Source organism: Chelmon rostratus, chromosome 19 (assembly GCF_017976325.1).
Source record: "Chelmon rostratus isolate fCheRos1 chromosome 19, fCheRos1.pri, whole genome shotgun sequence".
Lineage (NCBI taxonomy): Eukaryota > Metazoa > Chordata > Actinopteri > Chaetodontiformes > Chaetodontidae > Chelmon > Chelmon rostratus.
This window is the reverse complement of record NC_055676.1, coordinates 751,295-765,958: the sequence shown is the minus strand read 5'-3', so window position 1 is coordinate 765,958 and position 14,664 is coordinate 751,295. Positions and strand designations below refer to the sequence as shown.

Sequence of the window (14,664 nt, the reverse complement as noted above, 5' to 3'; positions counted from 1 at the left end):
ATGGTTCTCATATATATATATATATATATATATATATATATATATATATGTATGTATATATATATATATATATATATATTATAATGTTGTTAATTATTGTCCAGCAGTATTTGCAAATTGTTTAGTTTTTGTCATTTTACTTTCAAAATTATCAGCACTTGAAGCAGAAAAACTGAAATGCTGCCACGCATCAGCTCCAAAAGTCGATGGAGTATCCTCCATTCCTTTTTTGTTATTGGCACATTCATCCTAAATTTCTCGTCAGGTTTATTTTTAGCAGTGCTTGGCTTGCACGCGAAGGATGATGGGAGTCCCACGATGGCATCAAGTCATAGTTCTGCTGCAATATGGCCAGATTAATCATTCCATAGTCTGCATGTTAATGTGGAATATGTACACCACAGATGTTTGGCGAGTAGACTGATGTCACAATCATTTGTATAACAACTTACATGCAGTAGATGTGTTAGAGTAAGTATTGTGCTGTGAGAATATCCCATCTGGATTATCAGCGGACTCAACCTGACTGCCTGAAGTAGCTCACAGGCTTCATTTAACTGAAAAGTCTGCTGTATGAACATTAAACTGGGCTAAGTTGCTAAATATGTTAAGTAAGGGATAATGTATACTGAGCAGGGGCCTATTGAGAAATAAACCCAGACAGGATGACATAGAAGCCTGATGTGAAGCATGGGGAACCTGCTCACTCTACATTATCCCGCTTAGAACACGGCTTACTACTGAAGCATTCAATAATGTGACTCAGAATAGTGATTAAAACATATTTTATTGTCTATTATTCTCTTGCCTGTCACAGCTCTCACTGCGCAGCGTCTCTGAAAGTAAACACGTACGCTGCCTAGCAACCGCCTCTCACTGTGCAGGCCGGCAGGCAGGATAAATTATTTCTTTACAGTTATTCAGAGAAATCATGTCAAGTCACGTGTGCCTTAATATTGCTGATTGTTTACCCTCAATTGTCCGAGATACCAGTGCTAAAATGTTTAAAGCAATGATGAGCAGTTCTAGCAGCTAGCATAGTGGTTTTATAGAAAAATACAAATCTCTAAAAACTGCACATGAAAACAAACTGTGCTGAACTCCTGCTCCTGCACCCTGTTCACTGCTTAATGGCTGCTCACACACTCAGGCAGTGTGTGTGTGTGTGTGTGTGTGTGTGTGTGTGTGTGTGTGTGTGTGTGTGTGTGCGTGTGTGCGTGTGTGTGCGTGCGTGTGTGTGTGTGTGTGTGTGTCAAAGTTCAAACCAGCTGAAACTCAAATCGAAACTGTTTTCTTGTGTCTGACACAGTAAAGGTCACATCCAGCGGCTCTTCATAGATCAGAAACTTTCCTGGAATAACTCTGCAGACAGTGAAACGAATGTTGTATCACAATGTCAAAAATAAAATCCTATGATACACTGATAGTTCTGTTCTGGAATAAACTTTCAGATTGGAGAAAAACATATTTAGTTCATTGATTCAGTTTAAACCAATGGAAAAGTTCCTTTGTGTCTCTGTATAAGGTATGTTTTTTGTTTTTTTTGTCTTCCATGGCTGAAGGATGGTTGATCAGCTGAGAATTTCACAACCTTGTGTAAAAATGCACTTCACAGTCACTTCCAGAGTTCAAATGCAGTTTTGACACGAAGTTATGTCCTTCTGTCTCCATGATCCCTCTCCTTGATACAGTATTTAGACATTTTTCAAAATCCTTCCAAAATCATTTTAATGCTCGGATTTCTTGTTAACAGTGAAAACAAATGCATATGAGTGGGAAATGCATCAATATGAGAGGGAAAGTATGTGCACTTGAGAGTAAAATGAATGTATGTGAGAGTGAAAATGTGTCTGTGTGAAACAAGAGCGAATACATGTGAGAAGAGCAGAATGAATAATGCCCTGCATTAACTGAGAGTTTTCATTATGTACTCTTTAAATCCTCATTTCATGTCCCAACACTTCACACTGAACGCAGCTCGAGCCTTCGCTGCTGGTTCTTTTAATTAACAGCGAAATGAGTCTCCAGGTTCTCCAGAGTAACACATCTGACTCCTGCAGAGCCTCACTGGGAGATTTAATTGCTCCAACAGGAACAATTTCAAAAGCTGTTCTCATAGTCGGGCTAAAAGTTTATAGTGTGCTGAATGTTCCCAGAATCCACTCTTGATCCTGACACTGACAGCAGAGACAGTGACCCTGGCTGGACCCCCTGGAGATTTCTGGGTAAAAAGCCCACAAACTGACATACTGTAAATTCTGGCTCAACCAAGCATTCAACAACACACATACTGACAGTAACGCTCCATTGACTGGAGGAAAGTGGAGAAATGTCAGAAAAGCTCAGTTTGTCTGAAAAGTTGGTTTGACAGCAGAAACTTGATGAGAGCAGAGAGATTCACATTTTCTCCACCCTAACCCACCCACACACACACACACACACACAGACACACACACACACACACACACACACAGACAGTCTGGTTTCCATTATTTTTGGGTTACGTTACATGGACTTACATTCATTTCCTCTAGAATGATTTACATTATGGGGACCTGCATTTTGTCCCCACAAGTAAGACGAGTCCCACAATGTAAACAGATTTATGTCCCCACAACATTGGAAATACATGCTACAAACACACACACACACACACACACAGTAATGTTTCCATCACCTCAGGGAACATTACATTGACAATTCATTTCCCGAGGAATAACCATATCCTCTGCCCAAGCCTTAGGAAAATCCTCAAATTAACCTAGCCTTACCCTAAACTTAACCCAAGTCTTCCCCTAAAAAATTGAATGATTTACCAAGTAAGTTACATATTCCTTAGGTTGGTCAGACACTTATCGATCAATTCTGTCTCTCATTTAATCATTCATTAATTCATTTCTCCATTCGGTCAGTCAGTCACTTCACTTCTGATCTGCACACACATCATCTAGTCATCTTTCGTTCATTCATTACATTATTCTTACAGCGTGAAATACCAGCTGTTCTCTGCATCTCCATCTGTGATGATGTCGCTGAACAGCAGATAATTACTGTTAATCATCTCAGATTCCCTGGCTCTGATGATTTGTGTGGAGTCATTGTGATATTGTGATGATTACGCCCTCATATACTAAACAGACCATAATCAGTTTGTTGTCCTTCATCAGCTCTGTTTCACCCTCGAACTGTCTTCTCCTCTGAATGAAACATCACTCCAACTTCACCTGAAGCTCCGCCCACCTTATCTCCCAGTTAGACAGAGCAGTCAACAGCCAGGCTCTCATTAAAGCAGGGAGGGTCCCGTGACCAGGAAGTCGCAAGTTTGAGCCCAGCAGTAATCTCCCTGCTTTGACAAAACAAGCCTTTTTTCGTAAAGACGTGTGCATGGCTCTGTAAACTTGTGATGGCCATATTTTAAATTTCCTGACATTATTTTTTCACCTACTCATCAAAAAACTAACAGTTGAAAATAACTGTTACTTGTTGTGGATATTTTTTTTTTCTTCAACCAGACCAACTGAACTTTACTAATGTAAAGAAACTTTCACAATTAAACTTAATAAATTAATAAGTGATTTGTTTGTCATCTCCTGTCAATCCCTACATTAAAGACGTACTGATCAATGTGACAGTGACAGCAGCTTCTACTATGTCTGAATGTCAGTTTTGGGCATTTTAATTGAATTGGATTACAGACTGTGGCTTTCATACCCAGAAACCATATCTGAAAATTCCTTCAGTGTACACAGAGAAACAACTGCTCAAACACACCTCTATGACTATTTTTTATATATTGTTCTAAAGCCTAACAGCTGTTTATTTGCTGAATACACACACACACACACACACACATCAGACACACACCAGACACTCTATGGTGCTGCATGTTGTATTGCAGAGCAAATAGAGACAGTCTGCCTTCCATGTGATTGCTCCTTTTACCCAGAGGACATAAGCACATGCACACACACACACACCAGACACACGCACACACACAGTCCCATGGTTGCAGCTCTCACCCAGAGGACATGAACAAACAATCACAGATTGAATTCAGGGAGCGCTTACGCTCATGGTCCTGTGTGTGTGTGTGTGTGTGTGTGTGTGTGTGTGTGTGTGTGTGTGTGTGGAGGTCACAGGGTGGATGAGGTGTTCAGTATGCAGCTCTCACACTGCAGATCAGCACACAGAAAAAAAGAGAAACCCACTGAGCTAATTCCAGATTCAGTTTTAAGGTTTTTTTTCTTCAAAGCTTTTTCATCCATTGATCAGACAAACTGCTCAGCAGCACAAAGACTCAAAGTACAGCTGGAAATACAATAATACTGACGATACTTCTATGGGAAATACGCAGTTGTCTGCCCTGCATCAGCAACACACAGGAGGATGGAAGTAGTAGCAGTTTCAGGTTTGCATAAGGTGAAATCCAGATCAGATCCAGGAAGTCCACTTTGAGTAACAGATCCATGAGTTTGAAGGTTCCAAAACAGGTTTTGCACTTTTGTCAGATGACCTGACGAATAGAAAACACTGTGACCATAGGCTTTTCAGGACCTTTTCACACATTTTGAGTTTGAATCCTCTACATTGAGTTCCAATTATGAAGCATCAGAATCGGGTTTATACTTAAAGGGCAATACGCACTGATGGCACGTGACTCATATCCAAACACCCATATTCATTGTTATTATTCTATGTGGGCCCACACAATAAAGGTGTCTTGTTGTATGCATCAACTCGTCAAGCCACAAGCAATTTTGTGATGTTTGCTCTTGTGACTGGCTTATCCCAGCCACTGTACCTTGGGGGTGGTGGTGGGGTAACTGATGATGAAGCAGCACCTGAGGATCGATATTATGCATATGCAAAGTTGTTGTGGTTGGGTCTCTTGCTGGGGGGGTGGGGGGTGCCACAGAGTCAGTTCTTAAAATGCTTTGTAGCTCAATGATGTCATATTGTACGTTGTCAGACACATTAATTGGTAACACAATAATAAAATACAACTCTGTGCACTCCCCTCTAAAAGCATTGGAACAGTGAGGCCAATTCCTTTATGGGTCTGATGCACAACTAAGAAGATAGCACCTTTTGTTTTAACCCACCCATTTTTTCATGTGAGCAAAAGTATTAGAACGTGTGACTGACAGGTGTGCCCTGTCTGTCTGTTGCCCTGTTTGTTGCCCTGCTGTGTCCAATTACATTGGTTATTCAAACAATAAATAGCGCTGAATGTCTACGCTCAGTTTCAGATTTGGGTTTTGCCTGTGCAGACTGCATTTATAGTTAGAGGTGTTACCAACATGAAAACCAGAGAGCTGTCTTTGGGTGAAAAACAAGCAATTGTGAAGCTAAGAGAAGATGGAAAATCAATCAAAGCCATTGCACAAACATTGGCCATAGCCAGTACAACCATTTGGAATATCCTGAAGAAGAAAGAAAGTACTGGTGTACTAAGTAACAGACGTCGAACGGGTAGACCAACGAATACAGCAGCAGTTGATGACAGAAACATTGTGAGAGCTGTAAATAAAGACCCTGAAACAACTGTTACTGACATCAGCAACAACCTCCAGAGGGCAGGAGTGAAGGTATCACAATCTACTGCTGCAGAAGACTTCAGGAACAAAAGTACAGAGGCTACACCAGAAGATGCAAACCACTCTTTAGCAAGATGAAAATGAAACAAAGATTAACCTTTGCCAACGTGATGGAAAGGCTAAAGTTTGGAGAAAGAGAGGATCTGCTCATGATCCCAAACATACAAGCTCATCTGTGAAACAAAGTGGAGGTTATGTCATGGCTTGGGCTTTCATAGCTTCTCCTGGGACGGGCTCATTAATCTTCACTGATGATGTAGCACACGATGGCAGCAGCAAAATGAACTCAGAAGTCTACAGACACATTTTGTCTACTTGTCAATTGAAAAGAAAAAAACTGATTGGGAGATCCTTCATCGTGCAGCAAGATAATGACCCAAAACACACTGCCAAAACAACAAACAAGCTCATCAGGGGCAAGAAGTGGAAGGTTTTAGACTGGCCAAGTCAATCTCCAGACTTAAACCCCATAGAACATGCATTTTACCTGCTAAAGAGGAGACTGAAGAGAGTAACTACCCAAAACAAGGCTGCAGTGAAAGCCTGGAAATCACAAAAGAAGAAAGCAAATATTTGGTGGGTCACAGGCTTGATGCAGTTATTGCAACTAAATATTAAGTCTTATTCACTTTAATCTATTTTTAGTCTATGTGTTCCAATAATTTTGCTCACCTAAAAATATGGTGTTCTGTTACAAGTAATGCTATCTTCTAAGTTGTGTATCAGATCCAGATGCAAATCCCTGCAAATAAAAGCTGAAATGTTGGTCTCTTGTCTCATGTTCATCTTTTGATGTCACACCCAAATGTTTTCAGTCTACAGCAAAAACAGAGGATTTGGCCTCACTGTTCCAATACTTTTGGAGGGGACTGTACGTTCAGTTCCTCCTTTTCACTTTTTATGTCCTGAAACCTCTCACCAAGTGCCCGAAGGAGTTCTGCACACTCACCATTAAATTCAGATGTTATAGCAGGCTCTCATTTTGCAGGGTACACAAATACATAGTGTTACCCTCTTCCAGTTGCACTTGCCACAGCTTTAATTTTGCTTCAAATGATTTCACATTTGAAAGCAGAGAGCTGAGAACCTGCTGGTGCTTGAGGTTTAGCTCTGAGAGGTTCTTGGTAATGTATACACAATGATGGCCAAATCACACAGCCAGTTTTTATAACTGGGTTTCCAAAACAGGTCATCACCATGAACTCTTCAGGACAAACTGACAGTTTGGAACAATTTTACCCAGACCCAGAAACTAGTTGCTCTGCATTGTAACAGACAGAGGCACACACCAGGCTCAGAGTTCTGTGGCACTCTATTCTTTACTCTCCTTTTTCTGAAACAGAAAGGCACAGGGCATCTCTCAGTTATTACACTGGCCACTCTACACGACGGCAAAATTTAACTGCCACTCAATTCAATTCCACCAATATCAGTCTTACTTCATTAACCACAGTAAGGCAGTGAAAATAATAGTATTGGCATATGTTATCAATTCTTGACATTTTATCTCAGATAACAGTCAATAAGAGTAAATAACAACAATAATAATAATAATAATAACAGGTATGCCTTTTTTGAAACAGGAAGGCACAGGGAATCATTCAATTATTATTATTTTAATATTATTGTCCACATTCTATCAAAGAGACACAGACTTATATGAAGTGCAAAATATAGTATAAATTACATTACACAGTGTTTTCTTAATACCCAAAATACACAATCAAACCGAGGCTAGCATTACCATGAGTTCATATAAAACCAGTTAGCCACCAACGCATCATAGACATTATTCATATACACATATGCAGACAAGGCTAGCACGGCTAATCCAAAGATAGCAGATGAAATTTAATTTTTACGATCATTTAAGTTATGTTATCAGTATTGTTGTCTTTGTTCATTATGTCATTTTGATTAATACCACTACTTGTAATTATGAGTGTTATATTCATCATCTTTCTGCAGACTTCCCTGCATTTTCCCCATGGAAAATTAAAAAAGACAGAGACTCTCTGCCTATTCGAAGGCTGTGAACGAGGCCACGGCTTCACTTGCCCTGCTGCTATGCAGTGTCAGCTGCATCTGAATACAAAGCAGCTTCAGGTGGGATTTCTGCTCCCAACATTTTCTGCTCCACTCAGACAGAAAAAAAAGAGTAAATGTTACAGTACAGCCTAAGGCCATCACCTCTAATTTACGCAACAAAAGAGAGTACATCTGAAACCGACTTAATTGATCCATGGAGCCCATTTACTTCAGTGTCCTTTGTGAAGAGATGAAAATGAACAAATTAATGAACACAACACACTGTGGTTCAGCTGTTTTGAATCAGGTGATGAATGAACTTCAACCAATAATATACATGTTGATCTGCTGACAACCAGTGACAGAAGTCAAAATCTGAAGGATAGATCATACTAACACCGTGAACTTGATAATTCCAGTATATTTCACTTCAGGTAAAAGAAAGGTTCAACAGTGGCTGCAGGAGCAGTAGTATTTGTACCTATAACAAAAGCAGTGACATAGCAGCCACGAGAGCAGTAGCAGAAGCAATGACTGAAGTAGCATCAGCAGTAATAGAAGTCATAGCAGGAGTAATAACAGTAATGGCAGCTGCAGCAGTAATAATAATATTAGCACCAGTAATAACAGGAGCAGCAGCCAATAGTATGACGAACATCAGTAACAATAGTATGAGCAGCTGGTGCAATAACAGTAGCAGCAGTAATAGCAGTAGGAGCAGCAGTATTAATGAAAGTAGTAGCAGCAACAATAATAAGAGGAGCAGCAGGAATAACAGTCGGAGAAGCAGTAGTGATAACAGTAATAGCATCACTAATAACAGTAGGAGCAGCAGCACTTATTTCTGTTGTGGAGTAGTATTTCCATGTAGAAACAGTGTGGTGGTGTCCTCCTTCATGGATGGTTTGCCTCTTTGTGTCTCTGCGGGAGTTGTTCCAACATGAATTTAGCTTCTGTATTGTTTCCATGGAGACCTCTCATCCAACTGTGTCCTATAAAACTGTCTAATTAGTTAATGAAGTGCAACACCCAACCAGAGAGAGAAAGAGAGACACACACAGAGAGAGGGAGAGAGAGTATGGAGGAATTTGGCCTGTAAACACATTTATTCAATTTGTCCCCTTCTTTATTCTCTCTCTCCATCCTTCTGCTTCTCTTCTACTCCCCCCTCCCTCTCAGTAATCAGTTCTGCTGTAATCAATTAGCAGGATGAGGAGCAACAGAGGGAACAGGTGCAGATAAATGTTAATGAATTCCTCTGTGGCCATCGTCATAGTAACACTGGCTGAATATTTAAAATGCTCATTGGCCCAATGACTTATGCCACAGCTGATGGAGGGATACACACACCATCAGGGAGAGAGAGTGAGAGAGTATGTGTGTATCTGCGTGTGTGTGTGTGTGTGTGTGTGTGTGTGTGCTGATATGATACAACAGCAGCAACAGATGTGTGAATGTGTGTGATACAATCTGTACATGTGTACATGTGTAAGTGACCGTCTGGTTCTGAGCTGTGTGTGTTTTGTTTAAAACGACAGTCCACTTCAATGTGCGCTCTTACTGGAAAATTCACTGTGGCAATAGAAAATACCAGTTTCTGATTGGCTGGCGGTTCTATTATCACATCAACTGTCATAAACACAGTTATGTATGTTTACATTCACTGTTTCTCACCAACAGTGTGTATCCTTGAGGTCTAATAAATTAATAAAATGCATTTCTATCCTCATAAAACTTGCAAATGCTGCTTGCATGCAGGGTTATCCTAGTTTGCGTGCGTATGCGAACAAAACAGGAAACCAGTCTTAAAAACATTGCTCCAAATTACAACTACTACGAGCCAAAAACTTCCTATTTTTTGGGCCCATACAAAATGAGTAGAGCCCTTTCTGACTAAGCCATGTGGCAAGGCTAGTTTGCTTGTCAAGTATTGAAATATATTTACAGTCAAGTCATAACTTGGAGCCAAATATGACTCTAAATATACACTAAAGATTAGATTTGACTAAATTATTTTAGCAAATACACTGCTTACACTTGCTACGGCGCCCCCCAAATTACTAAACTTCCGTTAGGAACAATTAAGCTGTAATTTCCGTTTTAATTATCACCACCCCAATTCCAAAAATGCTGGTAGGCTGTGTAAAATGTCAATAAAAACAAACTGTGTTTGCCAACAAAGGTTCTACTAAGTGTTCCTGTGCCCATGTGTTTCCAAAGTGGTGAACCTCCCTTGCTTGTGAATGACGAGCATTTCGAGGACACCATTTTTATACTCAGTCATGATACTATCACCTGTTACCAATGAACCTGTTTACCCGTGGAATGTTCCAAACAGGTGTTTTTGGAGCAGTCCACAACTTCCAAACTTCAAATTCCGAATTAGCATATATTTACAAAAATCAATGAAGCTGATGATGTGAAAGATTAATATACTGCCTGTGTACTGTTTTCAGTAGAGTGTCAAAAAGTATTAGCAAATTATCCCATTGCATTTATTTTTAAGTAGAAGTTTGATTAGACAAAAAAGATAAAGAGGTAGAGAGAGGTAGCTACAACACTCACACAGACGCAGGGAAAGAGAGAGAGGAAGCATTTTACTTTCTAATTCATTAATCTTCATTTTTTAATGTTGAACACACATAACACACACTCTAACACACACACACACACACACACACACACACATACAGGGTCATACTGAGTATATCAGCAAAATGGTTGATGGCAGGTGCCTCACAGAGTGGAGCACACCAGGGGCTAAGTAAACATCTGTTGTGTGAATCTGTGTGGGTCTCTGTGTGTGTATGTGTCAGAGGTGGGTTGTTAACATGCAAATAAAGCAATTAAAATTCATGCAAACACACCCAAACACTCTCTCTCTCTCTCTCACACACACACACCGATACACAGTAATGCATGTACAGATAGAAATACACAGACACAAACACGCAGTGAAATTCAAACTACCACAGCCTTTGCAAGGGCAATTCAATAAAAACAGAAAAACAAAGACACCGGCTTAGCAACAGACTCAACTGAGCAAGAACAGAAACACACCAGAAACTAGGTGGCCTCTCTGCTGATTGCTGGTCAGATTTACACTGTTTCACACCTCACTGTGAGGGAAATAGAGACACACTAGAATGTCATGCTCTGTAGTAACACGTGTTTTATCCTCATCATGTGCATTTATGCTGATACTTTAATTCAACTTAAAAAAAGCTAAACTGATTGTTATTCCTAAATCCCTAGGTAGCATACGCATGTCAATGGTGTCATTGTAAAGATTATACTACAGAGTTTCATGAAACATTTCAGTTAAATCAGTGAGGGTTAAAACAGAAATGAATAGATGCAGTAACATGTCATGTATGGTAACAGTCATAAAATGGACATTCACATTAAGACTGAACCCTTAAGTCAATACTTTAGAATGCAGTACTCAACATCTCCAGCCAGCTGTTGTGAGCTGTCATAACTCATCATCCTTTGGCACTGGGTACCCATTTACCATCATTTTTAAGTGTACCAAGCAGATGTGGCCTCACTTTGTGTCTCTCTTGGTCTGGGGGGTTATCAGCCTGTTCCCAGGGGCCATCAGTAAGAGAATGTTTTGCAGCTCAACTAGTTTCTTCTTGTTTTCTCTGGTGTAATTGTCTTTCAGAGCATCAAGGTGTCATGGCAGCCTCCTCCACGGAGCACCCAGAACGGCATCATCACTGCCTATAAGATCAAATACAGGAAGACCGGTCGCCGTGGAGACCAAGAGGCCATTGAACCCAACAACTTCTGGTACCTGTTCACAGGTGAGGCTCTGCAGGTTTATGTATTCTTATTTAATTTTGTTAGAATCACGTAATTTACTTAAATATTTAAAGTCAGTAAATTCCTTAAACAGCTGGACACTAGTTTGTATCAACTGTTGCTCCAACAGTAGCAAATGCTGTATTTATTCTGACTAGTTTCAGTGGCAGATTAATATAGAAATACAGAATATCAACAGACTAACATTTGAACATACTTTCTCTTCCAAATAAATTTCGGAAAACTGGACTTGATTTCGTCTTGTTTTTTGGACCAAACTATAAAACGAGGACCCAAATTTAACAAAAATATCCAGACTGTAGTTTGCATGTTTGGAATTTCAGAGAAACAGATGAAAATTTTCTCTGACATGAAGGTTCAGACAGAGAAAACAGAAGGTTTAAACTGTGTGTGTGCTCGTGGCTGCATTCAGTTGGCATTAGCTATTATTTCAATTTGAGATGTGCAGGATTAGAAAGAAGCTGATCTTCCTTTTCATTACTCTTCTCTGATGTTATCTTTATCTGTTTGTCTGCACAGGATTTCATTCCCCAGTGGGAATGTGTTCATGTATGTATTGAATCTGAGCTCCCCAGTGCAAGCCTGGCTGTCAGTAATAATCACTCCTTTTTACTGTCTGAGAAAAAGCTGAACCTGAAATTCATTAAATATACTAGAATATTGCAGCCTTTTGAAAAGCACAAGACATTAAACCATCCAATCAGGGAGTTTAAGATAAAATAATCCCACAACAGGAACATTTTCAGTTGTACAGCAGCAAAGGGGATAGTGTCAGAGTAAGAATCATCAGTAAAACCAGCATGAAGTTACTAATAAGTAGACAAGATAACAAGTAAGACATAAAATGGTGGAATTCACATTATTGCACACAGCAACTATTAATATTGCACAGTTATGTGAAGTTAGAAGGAACACTGCTGCAGGTCCTTCATTCCAACAGCAGTCAGGTTATTCAACTCAGGCATTGTATAATATAGCACCATGTCCTCACACATACAGATGTTTTTCTTTGCACTACTGTATCTATCTCACACATGCTATAACCTGTGCAATATTACATCCCTTTTTCCTTAAATGCTACACTATGCAGATATATTTTTTTCTATTTCCACTGTGACACATATTTATACTTATTTACTGTGCAATAGAGCTAATACTGTACTTAATTTATCCATATCCAAATGTGCAATTTTTGTTTCAATCCTGTGCAGTTATTTTTCAATATTTCTCAAGCACTTTTGTATCGGCAGTATATTTTCTATAGTCCTTTGTAATAAAATGTACATACACATGGTCATCTTTTTATTTCGTATTTTGTATTTATTATTTTCCATTGCCTTTGCTATTTTTATTGATGCTGCCTGTAACACCAAATTTCCCCAGGTGGGAATTAATAAAGTTATCTCTTTAGTACACACTGATATTGTGCATGAAGAATTTGGCACTTTCGGTGTTCATTGTTAATTGTTAAGTCTGACAGCAGCAGGAAGAAAGGCACTGCAGTATCTCTCCTTCACACACCAATGAAGCAGCCTGTCACTGAAGGAGCTGCCCCATGCTGTCACAGTGTCCTGCATGGGGTGGGGCATGTTCTCCAACAGGGATGATATCGTAGCCATCATTCTCCTTTCTCCCACCACCTTCACCAGGTCAAGAGGCTAACAGACCTGATCTGAGTCTCCTCAGCAGATACTGTCTGCACTGGCCTTTCTTATAGAATGCATTTGTATTGCAAGTCCAGCCCAATTGAATTACCAGGTACTCTTAAGCCTCCACTATATCAATGAGCAGAGTGTACCTGCTGAACACCTGCTGAAGACCAATCCCTTAAGTACTGGGTCACTTCTCTGTACTCCCTGTTGTCCCCACCTGTGATGGGGCCATTGAGTGAGTCGTCAGAGAACTTTTTCAGGTGACATTTAGCTGACTTGTGAGTGAAGTTTCCACTATAGAGGGTGAAGAGGAAGGGAACCAGGACTGTTCCCTGCAGAGCCCCCAGGCTGCAGACAACCATGTTGGACTAACAGTCCTGTATTCTCACATACTGTGGTCCATTGGTGAGGTAATCCATGAGAGAGAGATGACAGATCTTTTTTGAAGCTAGATGACATCAGGCATCAGCTTCATTTTCTGTTTCCTGAAGCCTGTCAAACTAAACAAACACTCTGAATACAACAGTGAAAAAGGAGGTGAATCATTTCAACCCACTGTAGACTGGGTTGAAATACATTTAAATTTAAGTTAATTCGAAGTCAAGACCAGCAAGACATCATGGATCCATCAAACCAACAGTACCATAGGAATGTTTACTGTATAGCAGCACAGACAACTGTGTACTTCACATATAACATAATGATTAAAGTAGCTATTGTCACTTATAATGCCATGTTTTCTCTGTTTCTCACACTCTGTCTCTACCTCTCTGTCTCCATCTCTCTCTCTCCCTCTCTCTGTCAGGTCTAGAGAAGGGCAGTCAGTACAGTTTCCAGGTATCAGCCATGACTGCCAATGGAACAGGCCCAGCCAGTGACTGGTACACCACTGAGACGCCAGAGAATGACCTGGATGGTAAGAACAGAAAGAGAGAGAGAGAGATCACAGAGATCTGTTCAACAGCATTTAAATACCTCCACTGTCCCAACACACATATAAATATTTAACTAGTTAAGGGCTGAGATGGATCGATGGCGACTGAAGATTCGCCTCAAGGGAGGAGAAATGGAAGGTCAGAAGAATAAGGCTGAGGAAAGGAAGAGAGAGACAAGAGAGGAAAGGAAAAGAAAGGAAAGGAAAAATATTTGACAAGAAATTGTCAGAGTATAAAAAGCATAACAATGAATAAATGAATTTCCATGAAATGAGCCCCAGATCATTCAACGAGACATCTAATGAGAGATAGTAGCAGGACACCACTTAAACTCTACTATTTAGTACTACTTTACTACTATTTACTATTTGATTTTAGAGTACAGTAGATAGATCAACTTTCTGTCTATAACTGTTATAAACAGGGGGGTCAGTCAAGGCTTTCCCACCCTTGCTTTAGCCTTCAAGTGGAAAAGAAACTCTTTGTTCCTCTGTTTCTTTTGCTTAAATAATAATCATAATATAAATGATGACCACAGAAACTGTGCCACGACCTATTTGGTGTGTAGGCCATTTAACATACAATAAAGCCCTGGAAATTGTTGCTGTTGTCATAAAGAACAAT

The 14,664-nt window shown here is 39.9% G+C and overlaps 1 protein-coding gene across 1 annotated transcript in view; it reads left to right on the top strand.

Annotated features, from left to right (window-relative positions):
- Positions 1-14,664, top strand: part of dcc (DCC netrin 1 receptor) — a 245,886-nt gene that overhangs the window by 161,365 nt on the left and 69,857 nt on the right. The window contains exons 13-14 of the mRNA XM_041960176.1: positions 11,293-11,434; positions 13,911-14,021. Coding sequence (XP_041816110.1) covers positions 11,293-11,434; positions 13,911-14,021 — 253 coding nt within the window. The remainder of the gene's footprint in view (positions 1-11,292; positions 11,435-13,910; positions 14,022-14,664) is intronic.